The following is a 20,848-nucleotide window of genomic DNA, read 5'->3' as shown; positions in this document are numbered from 1 at the left end:
TCCATTTAATGATACATGACCACCACATAGTAAACATATTCCTGCAAATCACAGGGACTCTGTCTAAATAAATAAATAAGCAAGCCTAGTCAACATGGTGAAACCCCATTTCTACTAAAAGTATAAAAATTAGCCAGGAATGGTGGCACACACCTGTAATCCCAGCTACTCAGGAGGCTGAGGCAGGAGGCTGCAGTGAGCTGAGATCATACCACTGCACTTTAGCCTGGGTGACAGAGCAAGAACATGTCTTAACAAAAAACAAAAACAAAAAACAAAAACAAAAAACAAAAATTCACAGAACATCAATTATGTGCAAGGCACATGGGACAGAGAATACACAGTACCACTCTTCAAAGAGATCACACTCTAAGAAAGCTGACGGATAGTTACATAAATCTAAATAAAAAGTGGTAGAGTTTATGATCAAATATATATAAGTAGAGAGGTGGCAGAAAGGGAATAACACCTCTAAAAGCTGATTTCAATTAGCTTAATAAAAAAGTCAATAAACAATTAAAAATAGAATTGTGATACATAATGTTTTATAGAAGACAGAGTAATTAACTTAATCCTTATTTTTAAAGGAAACTTTAAAGAATATATTAGAACTCTAATTTTCTCTTTACTGAAAACTGGTCATTAGGAATAAAGAGACAGTGTCACACAACAATTAAAACACAGGATTTTTGTTGTTGTTTTCTGAGGTAGGCTCTTGCTCTGTTGCCTAGGCTGGAGTACAGTGGTGCAATTACAGCTCACTGTAACCTCTGCCTCCCGTATTTTTTTTTTTTTTTTTTTTTGAGACGGAGTTTCGCTCTTGTTACCCAGGCTGGAGTGCAATGGCACGATCTCGGCTCACCGCAACCTCCGCCTCCTGGGTTCAGGCAATTCTCCTGCCTCAGCCTCCTGAGTAGCTGGGATTATAGGCACGCGCCACCATGCCCAGCTAATTTTTTGTATTTTTAGTAGAGACGGGGTTTCACCATGTTGACCAGGTTGGTCTCGATCTCTCGACCTTGTGATCCACCCGCCTCGGCCTCCCAAAGTGCTGGGATTACAGGCTTGAGCCACCGCGCCCGGCCTTTTTTTTTTTTTTTTGAGACAGAGTTTCACTCCTGTTACCCAGGCTGGAGTGCTATGGCGCAATCTCGGCTCACCGCAACCTCCGCCTCCTGGGTTCAGGCAATTCTCCTGCCTCAGCCTCCTGAGTAGCTGGGATTACAGGCACGTGTCACCATGCCCAGCTAATTTTTTGTATTTTTAGTAGAGACGGGGTTTCACCATGTTGACCAGGATGGTCTGGATCTCTTGACCTCGTGATCCACCCGCCTCGGCCTCCCAAAGTGCTGGGATTACAGGCTTGAGCCACTGTGCCCGGCCTAATTTTTGTTTTTATTAGACACATGGTTTCACCACGTTGGCCAGGCTAGTCTCAAATTCCTGAGCTCAAAGGATCTGCCCACTTCAGCCTCCCAAAGTGCTGAGATTACAGGCATGAGCTGCCACACCCAGCAGAATTTTTTTTTTTAAAAAGGAAGGTCCATCTTGTCTAGCACTACTCATCACAAGCATATATGCACTTCGTTAAACACCTGGCTGCTTTTATTACATATTACCATAAAGATTAAGAAGTATATTTGCCTTGAATATAAAACAGGTTTTCACCTATTATTCCAATTATGACTGACAGGGGCTGCCTACAATGCTGTGCTCACAAAAGAATTGTGAGGCTGAACCCAGACTCGTCTGGACTGTTAGGAATAATCAGCAATGTCTTCCATAGGCAAGAAGAAGGAAAACGGAGAGTGTGTGCTGTGTATCTGACCTTAATATCTTGCATTTTCTCTGATAAACTGAATCTTATGTGCATAGGGAGCACATAGAAGTTGAATTTAACTAATTTAACACTAAAGTCAATAAATAGCTAATCAATTAGGAGATATGCCTACAATCAACACTGTTCGGGGAATCTATCCAGTCCATGGGCTAATTCCTTTTCTGAGAAATGTACTCTCGTCCAAGCGGCTGGGACTCCTCTCTCCTAGCTACAAACTGATCCGTGAGTAGAATCTAATCCAACATGGAATAATGAAGTTTCTCTCTACTGGGAATTTAAAAATCAAGAATCATAAACAGCCAGTATAGTTTTTACATACCTGGAACTATGACATGCAAATACTGCTTGGTCTGCATGAAGATAAATGAAGAAAATCTACAGAGCCAGGGAAACTAGGAAAATAAGAAGAATGCTTTCTGGATTCCTGACAACTTTCCTGTTCTTACATTCCCCAAGACCCCAAGAATATCTCCCTGCACCTTAAGATTTCTTTTTTAGACAGAGTTTCACTCTATCATCCAGGCTGGAATGCAGTGGCACAATCTTGGCTCACTACAACCTCCACCTCCCAGGTTCAAGCGATTCTCCTGCCTCAGCCTCCCAAGTAGCTAGGATTACTGGCACACGTGCTGCCATGCCTGGCTAACTTCTGTTATTTTTGGTAGAGACAGGGTTTCACGATGTTGCCCAGGCTGGTCTTGAACTCTTGACCTCAGGTGATCCACCTGCTTTGGCCTCCCAAAGTGTTGGGATTACAGGCATGAGCCACTACGTCTGGTCACAATTCATTTTTATTTAAGATAGTTTAAATTATTTTATTTATAGACAAAGGGCATTAACCTATGGCTGTAAAAGGGTAAAGGCAAATAAAGAAGAAAAAATATCTAGAACATTTATTTTAAAAATTATTTATAAGCCGGGCACGGTGGCTCAAGCCTGTAATCCCAGCACTTTGGGAGGCTGAGGCAGGTGGATCACGAGGTCAAGAGATCGAGACCATCCTGGTCAACATGGTGAAACCCAGTCTCTACTAAAAATACTAAAAATTAGCTGGGCATGGTGGCGCGTGCCTGTAATCCCAGCTACTCAGGAGGCTGAGGCAGGGAATTGCTTGAATCCAGGAGGCGGAGGCTGTGGTGAGCCGAGGTTGCGCCATTGTACTCCAGCCTGGGTAACAAGAGCGAAACTCCGTCTCAAAAAAAAAAAAATTATTTATAAACTGCACTTTTAAGTTGTAGTAGAAATTACTCCCTTAGTTTTTGAGACAGAGTCTCACTCTGTCCCCCAGGCTAACGTGGTGCCATAGCGCCATCTCAGCTCATTGCAACCTCCACCTTCGAGGTTCAAGCAATTTTCCTGTCTCAGTCTCCCAAGTACCTGGGACTACAGGCTAATTTTTGTATTTTAGTAGAGACAGGGTTTTACCATGTTGGCCAGGCTGGTCTCAAACTCCTGACCTCAGATGGTCCACCCCGCCTTGGCCTCTCAATACTTCCTTAGTTTTGTATCCTCTTCTTGAAAACAATACATGATATACATAAAGAAACCTGACCTTTGTTTCTTCTGTCCTCACTGCATCCAGAAGATAATGAAGAAGCTCCTGACTGTCCTGTTGCCGTAAATCTTTAAATCGAGGTGCCCTGTGATTTAAAAATGAAAGAGGAAAGAATAAAAGAATAATCATTCCATGGTTCGTCAACACTCTTCTCTAAATGCACTTGCAATAGCAGAGTTACTAGTCAAGTGCGGCAGCCCACACCTGTAATCCCAGCACTTTGGGAGGCCAAGGGGCAGATCACTTGAGCTCAGGAGTTTGAGACCAGCCTACGCAACAAAGTGAAACCTCCTCTCTACCAAAAAACACGCACACACACTAAATGGCATAGAGTTAACGATGCAGTTTACTACTTTTTCAACTAAATAGACGAAATGTGATTACTCTTCCAATTAGGGTGTGATCTTAAGTGTGCACTGAGAACAATATGGCTATCATTTATTAAGCAACTACTACTTGTGAAGCACAGTATTAGTAGTCTTTCACATGTTAAGGCATAATCCTTCAACAACTTTGTTGGGATGTACTGTTTTCTCCAACTTACACATGAGGGCTCAAAGGTATTGTTTAAATGATTTGCAAGGTCATACTGCTAGCAAAAAGCACACACACACACAAAACAGTATTCAAACCCAAGCCACTGTGATATATTATCTTCCTACTTTAATGAAAAGAAAAGCAATAGGGTGTTTATATTAAAATAAAGGACTATAAATTGATCTGTCTGTGAATATATTTTTTAAGGACTTGACAATTAAATTTCCTCTGTATTTAATTTAATAAAAAGATTAGGTTGGGCACGGTGGCTCACGACTGTAACCCCAGTACTTTGGGAGGCCGAAGTGGGCGGATCACCAGGTAGGGAGATCAAAACCATCTGGCTAAAAAGGTGAAACCCCATCTCTACAAAAATTAGCCAGGCATGGTGGTGGGCACCTGTAATCCCAGCTACTCAGGAGGCTGAGACAGGAGAATCACTTGAACCTGGGAGGCAGAGGTTGCAGTGAGCCGAGATAGCGCCACTGTACTCCAGCATGGGTGACAGAGTGAGACTTCATCTCAAAAATAAAAAAAAATAAAAATCAGGTACTATTCATGGAGACACTGACATAGTAAATATTTGGTTGATTTCAGTAACTTTAAAAAGTAAACTACAGTAAACTCCAATGCTAAAATGAACATTTTGCCTCAAGTGCAGACAAGTATTAAATCTAGAAAGTGTTCTGACATAAGATGAAGAAATAATTCTGTCAAAATACAAAATGAGAACATATTATAGAAGACAAATTGACAACTATAGTATAGTATTTACAACGTATCTCGTGATATACAAAACAGCACTGCTCAGGAATTTACAATTAATATAAGTTCTATTTTATGCTTGAGAAAAACTGAAAAAATAAGCTAAGTGCCACTAACATACCTATAGGTCTGTTGACAGAATGCAGTACTTAATTTATTATTCTTATTTTTATGAGACAGAGTCCCGCTCTGCTGCCCAAGCTGGAGTGCAGTGGCACAATCTCAGATCACTGCAACCTCCAACTCTTTTTTTTTCTTTTTCTTTTTTTTTTTTTTTTGAGACAGAGTTTCACTCTTGTTACCCAGGCTGGAGTGCAATGGCGCGATCTCGGCTCACCGCAACCTCCGCCTCCTGGGTTCAGGCAATTCTCCTGCCTCAGCCTCCTGAGTGGCTGGGATTACAGGCACGCGCCACCATGCCCAGCTAATAACCTCCAACTCTTGAGTTGAAGTGATTCTCCGGCCTCAGCCTCCCGAGTAGCTGGGACTGCAGGCACCCGCCACCATGCCCAGCTAATTTTTGTATTTTTAGTAAAGACAGAGTTTCACCATGTTAGCAGGCTGATCTCACCTCAAATGATCCACCCACCTTGGCCTCCCAAAGTGCTGGAATTACAGGCGTGAGCCATCACCACCAGCCAAGTACGATACTTTAAGCGTTACTCTTCATTATCTCAAGATAAATACTCATCCTAATAATACAAAGAAAGTGAGTCCCTGACTGTTAAAACATTAACTGGTAGTCAATGTAGCCTGTAAAAGGAAACACCACTCCAGCCACTCTTGCTAAGTAGCAGCACATAGCAACATGTTGACAATACTTTACTACCCTGATGGGCTCCTATCCTGCATGTGGTGAACAGAATCCACCTCCTAGATTAGAGATGAGGACAGAAACCGAGATGGACACATACTTGAATTCTATTTGGACCTCCATAGCTGGCATCAGGAGAGGCAGAAACTGCAGGACCCTATACTTGTACATTCCAAGGAAGGCCAGTGAAATAGCAGACTAGGACAGAGAACAGGAGAGCCCTTCAGAGATCTTCACTAGATAAGGGGTAGGTAGGAGGAAGGAGCAGTTTATGGCTTTCAAAGCAGACAACACAGGAAGGAAATCATTTCTGAACAAAAAGAAACTGCTTTCACAATGTCTCTGCCTACAGCTGCACCTAAACCAATGCAAAAACTAAAATTTAATAAACTTAGATTTGTTTCTTTTTTTCATGTTTAACTAGGAATGGACAAAAAAAAAATCACAGCATGATTTATAGACTCTATGATGGAACCTATCTGAGCTATGCATATCAAGAGACTTTCAAACTTATTAAAGGATAAAAAGAGAAAAATCACCAAACATATGAAAATATTCAGCCTATTCAAACTAAGGAGAACACTAAATACTCCCAGGAAATGTACTTTAGTAAAAGTATTACCATAAGAGGAGAGAACTTTTAAAAACCTCAAGGTGTAAGAGAAAAACATATGTAGGAGTATAAATTAGGAGACTGTCAAGAAAAAGAAATTTAATCAACTTTTATGTTCATCACAGCACTATTCACAATAGGAAAGACATGGAATCAACCTAGGTCCCCATAAATGGTGGAATGGATAAAGAAAATGGGGTTCATATACATCATGGAATACTACACAGCCATAAAAAAACGAAATCATGTCCTTTGCAGCAAGCAACATGGAAGCAGCTGAAAGCTGTCATCCTAAGAGAACTAACACAAAAGCAGAAAACCAAATAAAACAAACAATAACCACAAAGTTGAAGACCTTGCTCCCAAATAAGGCTGATCACAAGTGGTCAAAGTATCTGATAATCACCACTGGAATAGAAACTTCAAGAGACTGGGTGAACTTTCAAAAAATCAGCACATACACATGATATGGATAAACCACAAATTACGCCAAGTGAAAGAAGTCAGGTAAAAGAGAGGACACACTGTATTCTATAGAAATGATTCCATTTCTACAGAATTCCACAAAATGCAAACTAATCTATTGTGACAAAAAATACAGGTAAGGGGTATACCACGCAGGAATGGAGTTTGGAGGAGAGGTTCCAGAGAGAGGAATTGCAAAGGGGCCCAAGGAAACTTTGGGGGTTGATGGATACACTCATTATATTGAATGAATGTATATACATATATAAAAATATATATACACACACAAAATGTATAGATATGTCAAAACTTATCCAATAGTACACTTGATTTTTCAGAGAGACAGGTGTAACAGGAGTGCAGTGACTAACAGTTCACTGTGCACTTGAAACTCCTAGGCCCAAGTGATCCTCCTACCTCAGCCTCTAGAGTAGCTGAGAATACAGATGTGTGCCATCACACCTCTGGCCAATTTTTTTTTTTTCATAGAGATAGAATCTCCCTATATTACTCGGACTAGTCTCAAACTCCTGGCCTCAGGCAATTTTCCCACCTTGGTCTCCCAAACTGCTGGGATTACAGGCGTGAGCCACCATGTCTGGCCCTAGTAGTACACTTTAAATATGTACAATTTATTTTATGTCAAATATACCTCAGTAAAGCTATTCGGAATATCCATCAATATAGTTCAGTATTCTAACAGACAAAAAAAATCCATGATTATTTTAATAGATATGAAAAAGTATTTGGAAAAAAAAAATCCATTTCTTGATAAGAACTCGCAGAAAAAAAGAAAAACTGAGAATAACTGGGAATCTCCTCAACCTGATAAAAGGCATCTATGAAAAATCTACAGTTGTTATCACACTTATGTGTGAAAGACTGAATGCTCTCCCTTTATTATCAGCAGTAAGGCAAGATGCCCATTTCATCATTCTAACATTGTACTGTCAGTCCTTGTTCATTTTTTTTCAAGAAGAGTCGTATTGGTTGTCCTTGTCAGTGATATAAGAAAAAGATACAGATTGGAAAGAAATAAAACAATCTTCATTTGCCAATGACATTATTGTCAATGTAGGAAATATCAACAAATCTATATAAAGCTAACAGAACTAGCAAGGCAAGCTGAATAGGGTAGCAAGAAACAAGGTCAATATACAAAAACCCACTGTATTTCTCTATATTAACAATGAACAATTGGAAATTACATTTTTTAAAAAGAGTACCATTTACAATAAATAGCATAAAACAAGAAATTCTTAAGATAAATCTAACAAAATATGTGCAGGATTTGTATGCTGAAAACGATACAACCTTAATGAGAAAAATCAAAGACCTAGAAAATTGATAAGATATCACACATTAAAAGATTCAATATTGTTAAGATGTTGATTCTCCCCAAATTGATCTATACATTCAAAACAATCCCAGCTGTCAATCTGGTTCTATAATTCACATTAAAAAGCAAAAAAAAAAAAACCCGGCCAGACACAGTGGGTCACACCTATAATCCTAACGCTTTGGGAGGCCTAGGCAGGCAGATCACCTGAGGTCAGGAGTCTGAGACCAGCCTGACCAACATGGAGAAACCCCGTCTCTATTAAAAATACAAAATTAGCCAGGTGTGGCGGTGCATGCCTGTAATCCCAGCTATTCACGAGGCTGAGGCAGGACAATCACTTGAACCCAGGAGGCAGAGGTGCAGTGAGCTGAGATTGCACCATTGCACTTCAGCCTGGCAACAGAGTGAAACTCCATCTCAAAAAAAAAAAAAAAAAAAAAAAAAAGCAAAGGACCTAGTATAGTTTGAAAAGAATGACCAAATGACCAAAATTTGAGAACTCACACTACTCAGTTACAAGATTTGCGAAGCTACAGTAATCAAGACAGTGTAGGCTTCAGGGTGAAAACAAGACATACAGATCAATGAAACAGAATATAGTTCAGAAATAAACCCAAACACATATGGCTTAAATCTTTATCTGATTCTCAAAAAATTATTTGTCTAATGTATACCTATTTTAAAAGTAAACGTTATTAAAAATAACGCAATTTAAAACTTTTTGGCCAAGCATGGATGCTCATGCCTGTAATCCCAGCTACTTGGGAGGTTGAGCAGGAGGAATGCTTGAGCCCAGGAGTTAGAGGCTGCAGTGAGCTATGATCGGGCCATTGCACTCCAGCCAGGGCACAGAGTGAGACCCTGAAAAATAAAAATAAAAATAAAAAAAACTCTTCAAATAAAGTTTGATCTAGTTATTCTACTTCCAGGAATTTATCCTACAGATACGTTTCTGCAAGTAATGTATACACACAAAATGAAGTTATATACACATGTACTAACATGGAAAGATATATAAAATACATTAAGTAAATCAAGAAAGTTGCAAACGATTTGTATATGTCTGTGTACACATAATTACTTTTGGAAAGAATCAGATAACCGTTACTTCTGAGGAGTAAATAAAGAGAGGAGTTTGAATTTTTATCTATGAGTGCCCATTATTTTAATAATAATTTTTAAAATGTTGGCCAGGCGCGGTGGCTCATGCCCATAATCCCAGCACTTTGGGAGGCTGAGGTGAGTGGACAATGAGGTCAGGAGGTTGAGACCTTCCTGGCCAACATGGTGAAGCCCTATCTCTACTAAAAATACAAAAAAAAAAATTAGCTGGGCATGGTGGTACGTGCCTGTATTCCCAGCTACTCGGGAGGCTGAGGCAGAAGAATCGCCTGAACCTGGAAGGCTAAGGTTGCAGTAAGCCAAGATCGCACCACTGAACCCCAGTCAGGCAACAGAGTGAGACTCTGTCTCAATAAATAAATAAATAAATAAATAAATAAATAAATAAATATGTTTATAAACCTTTATAACCAGGAAGAAAATTATACAAAACCAGTTTTTTCTGGCAAAGTCAGAAACAAATTTCTACAGCATATAATACCCTAATACATTTTTTAAAAAATTCAACTTTTATTGTAGATTCGGGGGTACATGTACAGGTACGTTACCTGGGTATACTGTGTGACGTTGAGGTATGAATGATCCCGTTACCCAGGTACTAAGCATAGTACCCAATAGTTTCTCAAACCTTCCTCCCTCAATCTCTCCCACCTCTAGTAGTCCCCAGTCTCTATTGTTGCCATATTTATGTCCACGAGTACCCAATGTTTAGCTTCCACTTATAAGTAAGAACATATGGTATCTAGTTTTCTGTTCCTGCATTAATTCACTTAGGATAATGGCCTCCAGCTGCATCCATGTTGCTGCAAAGAACATGATTTCATTCTTTATTATGGCTGGGCTAAAAACGTTTTAACTCTGTGAGACACTCATGCCTTTGAGACTTTTGCAGGTTTTTGGTCTTTGGGCTTTGAAAAAACATCATTTGCCTACCAAATGAAACATATACTAAACCCGCTATTTTGGACTATATTTAAAATATCATGGCATACTAGTTTTAATTAAAATTAAATTACTAGTTTTAATTAAAATGAGGTCTTAAAGTCTATAGATATACAAAAATGCAAGCTCATATTTAAAGAATTTTCCTTCTACATATTTCAGTAATTATGGACTGGACTAGCTTGTGAGTTCCATGAGGACAGGGTACATTTTTAACGCAGTATGTATTGTGTGCCCTTGGATTATAGCCTCATAAAAAGCAAGCTCTCTATTTTTTATATAAATGATTAAAGTCAAGTCAGATCCTTTATGTGTTTATTTCCAGGCACATAAGGACTTGGTTTTTAAACATGCTATAACACCTTGAGAAATTCACTTACACTGTATTTGCCTCAGAGCTCATCTTTAAAAATAAGAAAGCTATTGCTTCTCAGCCTTTTGGCTAAGATCAAGTGTAGTATCTGTTCTTATCAGTTTAATATCTGATACGTCCTCTATCTGAGGACAATATATTAAATGGATTTTTGGAAATAGGAGATGGAATAGGAGCTTGCTTCATCCACTCCACGCATCGACCTGGTATTGCAGTACTTCCAGGAACGGTACACCAAAATAAATAAATAAATACATAAATAAGAAAGCTAGATTACATGATATCTTATAGTACTTTCTAGATTTTACAACTCTATGATTTTCTTACTTTATAGTATTACAACAGAGGCATTCAAGTCAGGACAGACCTCTATTTGATTCTCATCTTTTTACTCAGACTAGGTGAGCCATTTAATTTGTCTCCATTCCCTTATATATGAGGATAATCCACTTCTTCAGAGGACTGAGATATAATTTTCATAAAGCACAGAGCTGTAACTAATAAATGTTAGTTCTTTCTTGATAGTCTGAACAATAATAGTAAAGTCACAGTAAGAATGAAACTATTCATGCTAAGTGATTAATACATTAGTATTTTATAACTCATAATTAGTTATATTAAAAATGTAGATGCACCCACTTCTGACAAAGCTGATTAAAAAGAACTTTAGGAGAAAGTGGTCCTTTTTCAGTCTCCTTCATGCTGTGAAGAAACAGGAACAAGGCTGAGGTCAGTGGTCCAGGCCTTGAAAGTTCCACCACTAATGGGTCCTTTAAAAACATGATCAACTCTATGTCAATAACATATTAAAAATCTATGAGTTACACTTTGCTTAAATAACAGCAACCATATTGCCTCAACTGTATTAAGAAACTTTATTATTTCAGAATGAAATGAAGACATAAAAATGGAAAACAAAAAACCTGCTTTGAAAAACAGAGGTATTTTCATATCGTCTGCCCTTTGCTTAATAAAACTATTAGCTCGAATGATACCACCAATCTTTAGTTGCTTGTCACTGTCCTTTAATGAACTATCCTATAAGTAAAATCACTAATCTTCTTAATATTTGTACAACTCCACAAATAATCATACATTATTTGCTAGTAAATTATACTTACTAGCAAACCTCCACATCTTTCTTTTCCCCAAATATTTTACTAGTAAAATAAGGAATGAGGAATTATGTGACAAAATTAGCATGACATCTCCCTCTTTTAAAGGGGAGAGACATGAAGCTTGACAAAAGCAGCTAACATTGGGGGAAGGATTAACCCACTTAATTCTAGAACATTTTTCCCCCTCCAAATCTGGTTTCTAAAATATTATCCCTACCAATAATCCTTTCTCCTAAAGGACAAGGAATAGAAAGCAGATCCCAAATATAAACTTGGGACATTAAAGAATGTTATCTTCCAAGACAACTATTGAATATGTTTTCTTATTTCTATATTCATGAAATATCTCTTACATATGTATTTCATACCAACTATACTTAAAAATCCACCATAATCACAGAAAAGACAGGCTATAATTTTCCATAATATATATATATATTTTTTTAAGAGACAGGGTTTCACTTTGTTGCCCAGGCTGGTCTTGAACTCCCAAGTCTCAACCAATCCTCCTGCCTTGACCTCCCAAGTACCTGGGACCACAGGCATGAGCCACCACACCTGGTCAAAATTACAGAGCACTCAAGACAGACCTTTTTTTTTTGAGACGAAGTCTCATTCTGTCACCCAGACTGGAGTGCAGTGGTATGATCCGCTCACTGTAACTTCAAACTCCTGGACCCAAGCGATCCTTCTGCCTTCACCTCCTGGGCAGCTGGGACTACAGATGCATGCCACTATACCCAGCTAATTTTTAAAATTTTTGTAGAGATTGGGGTGGTGGGGGGGGTCTCATTTTGTTGCCCACGTTGGTCTTAAACTCCTGGCTTCAAGTGATCCTCCCACCCCGGCCTCCCAAAATGCTAGGAGATTACAGGAATAAGCCATGGTGCTTGGGCTTCCATAGCTTTTGAATATCAAAAGTGCTTTCCTGGGCTGGGTGCCATGACTCACACCTGTAATCTCAACACTTTGAAAGGCCAAGGTGGAAGGATCACTTGAGCCCAGGAGTGCGAGGCCAGCTGGGGCAATACAGGGAGACCCCATCTCTGCAAAAAAATGAAAAATAAAAAATTGGCCGGGTGTAAGTGGCACGTGCCTGTGGTTCCAGCTACTCAGGAGGCTGAAGTGGGAAGATCCCTTAAGCCCACGCCTCAATGAGCCATGATAGCACCTGTGCACTTCAGCCTGAGTGACAGAATGAGACTCTGCTTCAAAAAAAATAAATAAATAAAAAGTGTTTTCTCTTCTGCTGTAAACCTAAAAGTGCTCTAAAAAATAAAGTGTTTTTTTAAGTGTTTCCTGCCATGTTAACTAAAAGTTACCTCAAAGTCAAAAGTAAAATCTAAGGCGATTTTAAAGTTCAAGTACCAAGTTGTACTTCCCCTATTCCCAATGAAAGCATTTTTTAGAATAAAAAACCTTCAGAATGAAATGAGGAAATAATCTCAGTTTTAAAAGCACATTAAGGCCAGGTACAGTAGCTCATGCCTGTAATCCCAGCACTCTGGGAGGCCGAGGCAGGGGAATCACTTGAGGTCAGGAGTTCGAGACCAGCCTGGCCAACATGGCAAAACTCCGTATCCACTAAAAATACAAAAAAAAAAACAAAAAACAATTAGCTGGGTATGGTGGCACACATCTGTTGTCCCATATACTCAGGAGGCTGAGGCAGGAGAATTGTTTGAACCCAGGAGGCAGAGGTTGCAGTGAGCTGAGATTGTGCCATTGTACTCCAGTCTGAGCGACAGAGTGAGACCCCATCTCAAAAAGTAAATAAATAAAATAAAAATTAAAAATACACTTAAACTTTGAAAATAAAAGTTTGCTGAAATCGCAAGGATGACTTTCACATATAATGTTGATTTTTTGAAAAGCAAAATGCATAAGAATGCATACAGTAAGATTCCATTTATATGCAGTATTAAAACAGGAAAACTATCCTGTTAGAAACCAGGTTAGTGGTTAATCATGCGGGTTAGGGAAGTCATGAATGGAGGGGAAATTGAAGGGGCCTTCCAGATGCTGGTAATGTTACTTGAGCAAGGTGTTAGTTACACAAGTGTGTTAGCTGTGAAAATTCATCAAGCTATACACCTTTAAGATAGTTTCAGGCCAGGTGCAGTGGCCCATACCTGTAATCCCAGAACTTTGGGAGGCCAAGGAGGGCAGATCACAAGGTCAGGAGTTTGAGACCAGCCTGACCAACATGGTGAAACCTGTCTCTACTAAAAAAGAAAAAAAATTAGCTGGGCGTGGTAGCAGGCTAATTCCAGCTACTCAGGAGGCTGAGGCAAGAGAACTGCTTCAACTGGGGAGGCAGAGGTTGCAGTGAGCTGAGATCATGCTATTGCACTCCAGCCTGGGCAAAAGAGCAAGACTCTATCTCAAAAACAAAGGCAAAAAAAAACCCCACAAAAAACCCCCAATGTTTTCCTTAACTAAAAAGAACATTTTCATTAAATAAAAAGTTTTCCAAACACATTGTTGACATGCATATAAATATTAAATTGAATCCAGCAGCATATAAGAATAACATATCATAACTAACTGGGGTTTCTAACAGGAATACAGGATAGGTTTAACATATGAAGAAGCAATCGATGTAATTTACCACATTAACAGAATAAAGAAGAAGAACTTTATCATCTCAATAAACGTGGGAAAAGCACTTGACAAAATTCAACATACATTCTGATAAGCTTTCAGAAAACTAGCAGTGGAAGGGAATGTCCTCAACTTTTTAAAGAACATCTATGAAAATCCTACCTTCATATGTAATAATGGGGGAAGGCTGAATGGTTTTCCCCCTTATTTTGGGATTAAGGCAAGGATGACTGTTCCCATCATGTCTATTCAACATGTTACTGGAGGTCTGAGCCAGCACAATAAGGTTAAAAAAAAAAAGGAATATAGACAAAAGACAAAGATAAACTGGTGATTCAAAGGGCAGTAACCTCAAAGAGTAGTCCCACAGCTCAGGTCAACTTTATGCCCTAAAAACGTAAGACCTACGATTGAAAACTACCCTGCTGGAATGATACAAACCTAAAGTTATCAACTACAGTATCTAACTGGCATATAGCAATCCTGAGACAGCTCTGCAAGTCAAGTATTAAACTCAACATCCAGTTTCATTTAATAGGCAATCACATTTAATAGATCTTTTTAAATGACTAAGCAGTAACTTTCCTTTAGTAGTTGTAAGGATCTCATTATACTTTATTTAGAATAGGATATTGGAATCTACCATTAGATATTTAAGGGGCTTAATAAGAAATGTTTACAGGCTGCCTTTCAACACTACACACACACACACACACACACACACACACACAAACATATATAAATATACATAAAACAGGAGGTAGCTTTGAAAAACAGTATTATATATATAACTAACATACTGTTACATATATAATATCACTGTCTTTTAAAGCTATATATAAATAACATTAATGTCTTTCAAAGCTACCTACTGGGAAAACAATCTACATTAGGCTAAGCATTTTTAGAACTCTCTGATTGTTTTCAAAAGTCAGATCATGAGCTATATATATACTCTCTTACACACACTCATGCTGATCAATTTCTCACTAAACTTATCCTTACTAGTATCAACACCCCCCAGCCAAAGTTCATCAGAAACACACCTATCATTAAATTAGGTGGGTTTATTACTTGTGGCAGTGAGGGAGAACACATGGCATGGGGAACTACAGGTGTCCTAATAAGAGGGCGCTGTAAATAACCTACACCGGATTTAGGCTCTGGTTGAGTAAGCTGAAGGTGGGTTTCAGGAAGCAGAGGTTTACTCTAGAGTGAATGTCCTCAGAAAGCAGAGGTAATTCTATTATTGGACATCTCAATAAATCTTATATATTGTGGCAGTTGGTAGGGGAGACTAAAATGAGAATAAATCTCTAACTTAGCATTCATTTCTCATTTTGGCTGAGAGAGGGTGTTTGAGATTTTCTAAATGGCAAATGACCTTGTTTTTGTCTGTGTTTAGACAGAATCATGATGTGACCTTGCTTTGTCTCATTTCATCATAGTCCCAGAGAAAGCTAGTAAGAGGTTGTTATTCTGTGGGATTATTTGAATAACATGGCCTAATGGTGGATACCAGGCCAGCTTCTAAATATCTTTTTTTTTGTCTTTCTCACTAGCTTAAAAACCTATCATCAGGCTAGGCTTCAAAAAAACCTTTTAGATGCTCACTATTAATTTCATCTACTTTTAAAGAACAAAAACAGTAAATTTAAACAAATGTCACCAGAAACCACAAAATAGGGGTCCCAGGCATTTTGCTCAATGAAGTCAAACCTCTTTTGTTTCTTCAGTATACTTATTTTAAAGCTACTTAATATCTTTGTATTATTTGATCCATGGCATATTGGAACCATAACATACATTAAAGTTATAATTTTAGAAATTTTAAATCTGATCAATTTCACAGAATGCTTTTAAATTATTTTTTAATTCCCCTCACTGCTATCTTAGTTGACAGATCTGTGAATTAGGAAATGAGATTTTGGTAACAGCAGCTCATCTGAAAGCAGCTATTATTCAAACAGTTATACTTATTACTCACAAGCTGAGAGTCTGAGGAAGGAAAAATCTTGAGTTTTGTACTATTTTCTTTGATCTCATTCATCAAATCAGTAAGAATATAAGTCTGTGCCAAGTTCTAAAAGAAAGCAAAATTAAAGTCTTCAGATTCAGTTACATTATGCCTCTGATTTTATGAAATATGCTCTCAAAGTTTCAAATTTCATCTAGTATAGCAAAAATGTTTATTTCAAAAAACATTAAGATTTAGCTGAGTACATTTTACATTTAGTAAAGGTCACTATTACTAATAGAGCCATGGTAAAATACACAGAAGACCTTTCAGAAGCATTGTGCGAAAATAAAGTATGTGTAGGCACGGTGATGGCCCAAGATAGTGTAAAACAAAAAGAAAACAAATTTCTAGATGAACATTTCACAGTCATTTGACAGTCTACAGGTGAGCCAATGATGATATAAATTAAGAGACTCTTTTACATACTACAAAGCTTTCTGATGACTCTTACCTGCATGACTGCATTAAAAAAGCAAGTATTTCCTAAATTTGTAAGTCCTCTTACAGATGATAAACTTCTACCTTTTCCTTCCTTCTTTATTTCATCTGTTTCACATTTTTCTTCAGAGAGTTTCATGATTCTAGAAAATGCACCTACAAGTTAGAGAAAAAATAACTGACACAAGATGTAAAGTTAAATATATGTCATTTAACATGATTTATATACATTATTTAAAATTAAATTTAAATAAGATTGTCTCCCTGAATCAGTGTTCCTGAAGGGGAAGAATACAAACACAACTGTCTTTGGTTTTATACTTTATTGCTAGAGCAATTAATTTAAACTTTAGTATACAGATCGGTACCTCACACTATATTACAGAATAAACTGCAGATGAATTAAAAAACTAAATGGTAAAAGAATAGTCAAGAAACAAGTAGAAAATATCAAACTTCTAAATACCATTCCCCATGAAAAGAAATAAGGACTTCTAAAGGAAAAGGCTGATTCTAAACCTGGGGCAGCAAAGATGCAAAATGAACCCATAACATTTTGCCATGCCAGAGAATAAGGAAGTGCTCAAAAACTGTGATTGGGAATAAGTCAAAATACACAGGGATTTTGACCAGGCTCCCACTGGTTCAATTTGGGATAATTTAACCATAAAAATAAGTGAGGGTGGTATAATAGATTTTTATTCACAGAATGAATCTGAATTGATAACAAATTCTTTAAATAAAAGAAAGAAAAAGAAAGAAAAAGTAGGGAAGAGACTTCCTTATAAGAGAATGTCAGCTAATAGAAGAAATGACAGAATTAGGAAAATCACCATCCTATGTGGCAACTTTTATATTTTCCTTGCAACATTTCTGCAAATTTGAAAATGTTCATATTCAAAGTTTTAAAAAATCAACAGAACCACATTGAAGTACAAAAAGTAAAATATCTAAGCGTATGACACGTAAGTGCATGTTTTGTGCTTGCAGATTTGTATAATTAATGCAGATCTGAAAATTATATTAGGCTGGGCATGGTGGCTCAGGCCTGTAATCCTAGCACTTTGGGAATCTGAGGCAGGTGGATCACTTGAGGTCAGAGGTTCGAAACCAGCCTGGGCAACATGGTGAAACCCCATCTCTACTAAAGATATAAAAATTAGCTGGGAGTAGTGGTACGCATGCCCAGCTACTCAGGAGGCTGAGGCATGAGAATCGCTTGAACCTGGGAGACAGAAGTTGCAGTGACCTGAAATCATGCTACTGCACTCCAGTCCAGGTGAGAGCAAGACTCTGTATCAAAAAAAAGAAAGAAAGAAAGAAAGAAAATTATATTATCAGTTCATGTTTAGCAACAATATGAAAACAAAGAACAATGCCTAACATTTACTGACATGGCTGATTATTCTTCGAATCAAAATTTTACTTCGAAGTTTGACAAGAAATTCCGAAGTTGTGAAATGTCTTAGTTTTAACTAGATGTTCTTTTAAATTCCTTTCAGCCCTCAGATTTTTTTTTTTTTTACCAGTATCTCACTTTGTAGCCCAGGCTAACATGTAGTGGCAAAATCTCAGCTTACTGCAACCTCTGCCTCCGGGGTTCAAGTGATTCTTGTGCCTCAGCCTCCTGAGAAGCTGAGATTACAGGCATCCACCACCACACCCAACTAATTTATATATATATATTTTTTAGTCGAGATGGGGTTTCACCATGTTAGACAAGCTGGTCTCAAACTCCTGACCTCAAGTGATCTGCCAGCCTCGGGCTCCCAAAGTGCTGGAATTATGGGTGTGAGCCACTGTACCTGGCTAGCCCTCAGATTTTTATAATTCTTTACAATTCCATGTTTTTTTCACCTAATACTGACCTACTGCCTTGCATTACTAATTAACTTTTAAATATATGGCTGATTGATGGAAACAGGGGAATGTCTCTTATTATTGCTCTTCCTGCCAAAGGGGTAGAGCAATGTCATTCACAATAAATTCAAAACACATAAAATCTGCAAGATTAAATAGCAGAACTAGAGGAAGTTTAGCTTCTTGAGTTCTCAAGAGGATATAAATTAACACACCTGCCCCACTTCTGTAAACAGCATTAAAGGAGATGAATCCAAGTTGGGGTAGCCGTGTTCTAAGGAGAAGGAAGTGCTGGGATTACAGGTGTGAGCCACCGTGCCCAGCCTAAAATGTTTCTTTCATTAAGCAAATCTATGTCATGGAAAACAGTTTTAAATACTAACAACTTTTATCCTGTGCTGCAATATTTTTTATAAACCCTATTAACTGTTTTCCCCCCTTATTCCTGGTTTGCTTATTCCTTAAATATTATTGGAATCTGTTGATACTAAGGAGCTGTTTTTAACTCCCAACTCCAGAATCCTGAGTTAAAGCAGAAAATAACTAGGAAGGTTAAGTCTCTTCTCCTGTTCTCCAGGTACTATAATAAATAAGAAATAAACCCCACACTAGAACTTGGGGGCAAAGACCAGCACAATAAATGAAGTGGGTCACTGAAGAACAATTATCAGGCATGGAAAAACGGGAAACAGGGAAGAGGCCAGGCAGTATTAAAATGAATATAAAAGCAAATGAAAAAAAGCCAGTTGGTAGTTAAGAAGCATTACACAAAGTAAGAGGAACCCTGACATGGATGCTGGCTGGATTTGCAGACAGAACAGTCTGCCTCTTGTTTATATCTGAGACTGTAAATAGAACCTAGAATAAGAATGGTTCAGACTCTCTAGAATTTCATTATTGCTCTTGCCAATAGCTGGTTTCATAGTGATTTTTAAGAGATTTAAGACGAGAGAGTAATTAAATCCAAGCATCGCTCAATTTTTTCAGGTTGTTAACTCTGATTTTACATTTACAAAACTTAATCTCCAGCAGTTAAGGGATTTGCCCAAGGTCACAATGATAATCTTCTGATTATAAATCCATTGCCATTTTATCACCTAAATTCTCTTCAGTGATTTATGTACAATGGAAGAATTACTAAAAGACAGGTCAGGATTCTTACAGATTTGGGTATATGTAGCCCTAAACAAATATGACTCCTCAAAAGTATCTCCTTAACTTTTTTGTTGTTTCTTCCAAAACATGAAGCAGACTTAACATTCTTAGTAAATGTTGCCATAATATTTTTTAGCTTATTAACATGAAAACAGAAAGGGTGAAAGAAATAACCTATAGGTAAAAACTATATATATTTTATATAATTATGAAATATATATACACATGACTCCCATTGAGCCTGTTTTAAAAAACATTAGAAAATACATATATACACAGACACTTAATTCACTTGGGAAAATACTCCCAGAAATTATATTTTAATCTTGCAAAGACACACACATTTTAAAAACCATAATATGCAAAAGATTTATGTATCTGTGTGCCACATTTATCCAAAAGTTTTCAAAACATCTGGGATAGCATCCCAAAGTAAACAATGCTCATAAGACCATCTGGACAAAACTGCAGGCAAAATAAAGCATAAACATATGGAAAAACAGATTTCCCCCCTCCCTTCAGCAGTAAGGGATGACAAATGTCAAACCTAGATATATCCACGCTTCACTGTGCGATGCTTTTCAGCACCACCTGGCTCTCCATGCACAGCCACCAAATATGGACAGCACTGCCAGAAAGAACATACCCACAGGGCAATGGCAATAAAGAGAGTTTATTTCATGGTTAAATAGCCACTTCACACAAGTGGGAAGGAGCTGTTTGTTGACTTTTACATGTAAATCTGTGAGAAAATATTAAAAATTAACCGTGGTATTAAACAGATAAGATAATTTAACTAGAAAATAGAGTAACATTCTTTTTTTCTTCTTCTTTTGTTTTTTTCTAGGGGGGATAAGGGGATGGAGTCTTGCTCTGTCTCCCAGGCTGGAGTGCAGTGGTGCGATCTCGGCTGCACTGCAACCTCCATCTCCCAGGTTCAAGCGATTCTCGTGCCTCAGTCTCCCAAGTAGTTGGAATTATAGGCACATGCCACCATGCCCAGTTAACATTTTGTATTTTTAGTAGAGACAGGGTTTCACCACATTGGCCAGGCTGGTCTCAGACTCCTGACCTCAAGTCATGTGCCTGCCTCAGCCTCCCAAAGTGCTAGGATTACAGGAGTGAGACACTGTGCCCAGACAGCATAACAATCTCTAAGAGCTATTTAAGTCTTTTATTTAAAATAAAAGTACAAGTTTTACATTTTACTAAGTAGCACATTTACAAAATGTAACAATTTAAATTGATTTATCAATGCCCTTTAAGTATCAGGCACTATATGAAC

The 20,848-nt window shown here is 37.9% G+C and overlaps 1 protein-coding gene and 1 non-coding gene across 10 annotated transcripts in view; one reads left to right on the top strand and one right to left on the bottom strand.

The window, feature by feature from the left end:
- USP45 (ubiquitin specific peptidase 45) overlaps positions 1–20,848 on the bottom strand; it is an 80,360-nt gene that overhangs the window by 35,331 nt on the left and 24,181 nt on the right. For 8 of the 9 annotated variants that reach the window (XR_012517229.1, XM_074397674.1, XM_074397673.1 and 5 more), the window contains 4 exons: positions 16,562–16,704; positions 16,078–16,173; positions 11,008–11,138; positions 3,393–3,480 (listed from right to left, as the gene is read on the bottom strand). Coding sequence is in view for 6 of the 9 variants with exons in the window: in XM_074397674.1 (XP_074253775.1) it covers positions 3,393–3,480; positions 11,008–11,138; positions 16,078–16,173; positions 16,562–16,704 (458 nt within the window). In the remaining 3 variants the exon portion in view is untranslated. The other variant, XM_074397678.1, reaches the window with a different exon arrangement.
- Positions 10,418–10,608, top strand: LOC120363529 (U2 spliceosomal RNA). Its single transcript, XR_005579065.1, has one exon. It is a non-coding gene; the product is annotated as a U2 spliceosomal RNA (small nuclear RNA).

The sequence above is a fragment of the Saimiri boliviensis genome, chromosome 4, assembly GCF_048565385.1.
Source record: "Saimiri boliviensis isolate mSaiBol1 chromosome 4, mSaiBol1.pri, whole genome shotgun sequence".
Lineage (NCBI taxonomy): Eukaryota > Metazoa > Chordata > Mammalia > Primates > Cebidae > Saimiri > Saimiri boliviensis.
Note: the sequence above shows the minus strand (reverse complement) of the source record. Positions and strands in the feature narration are given on the sequence as shown.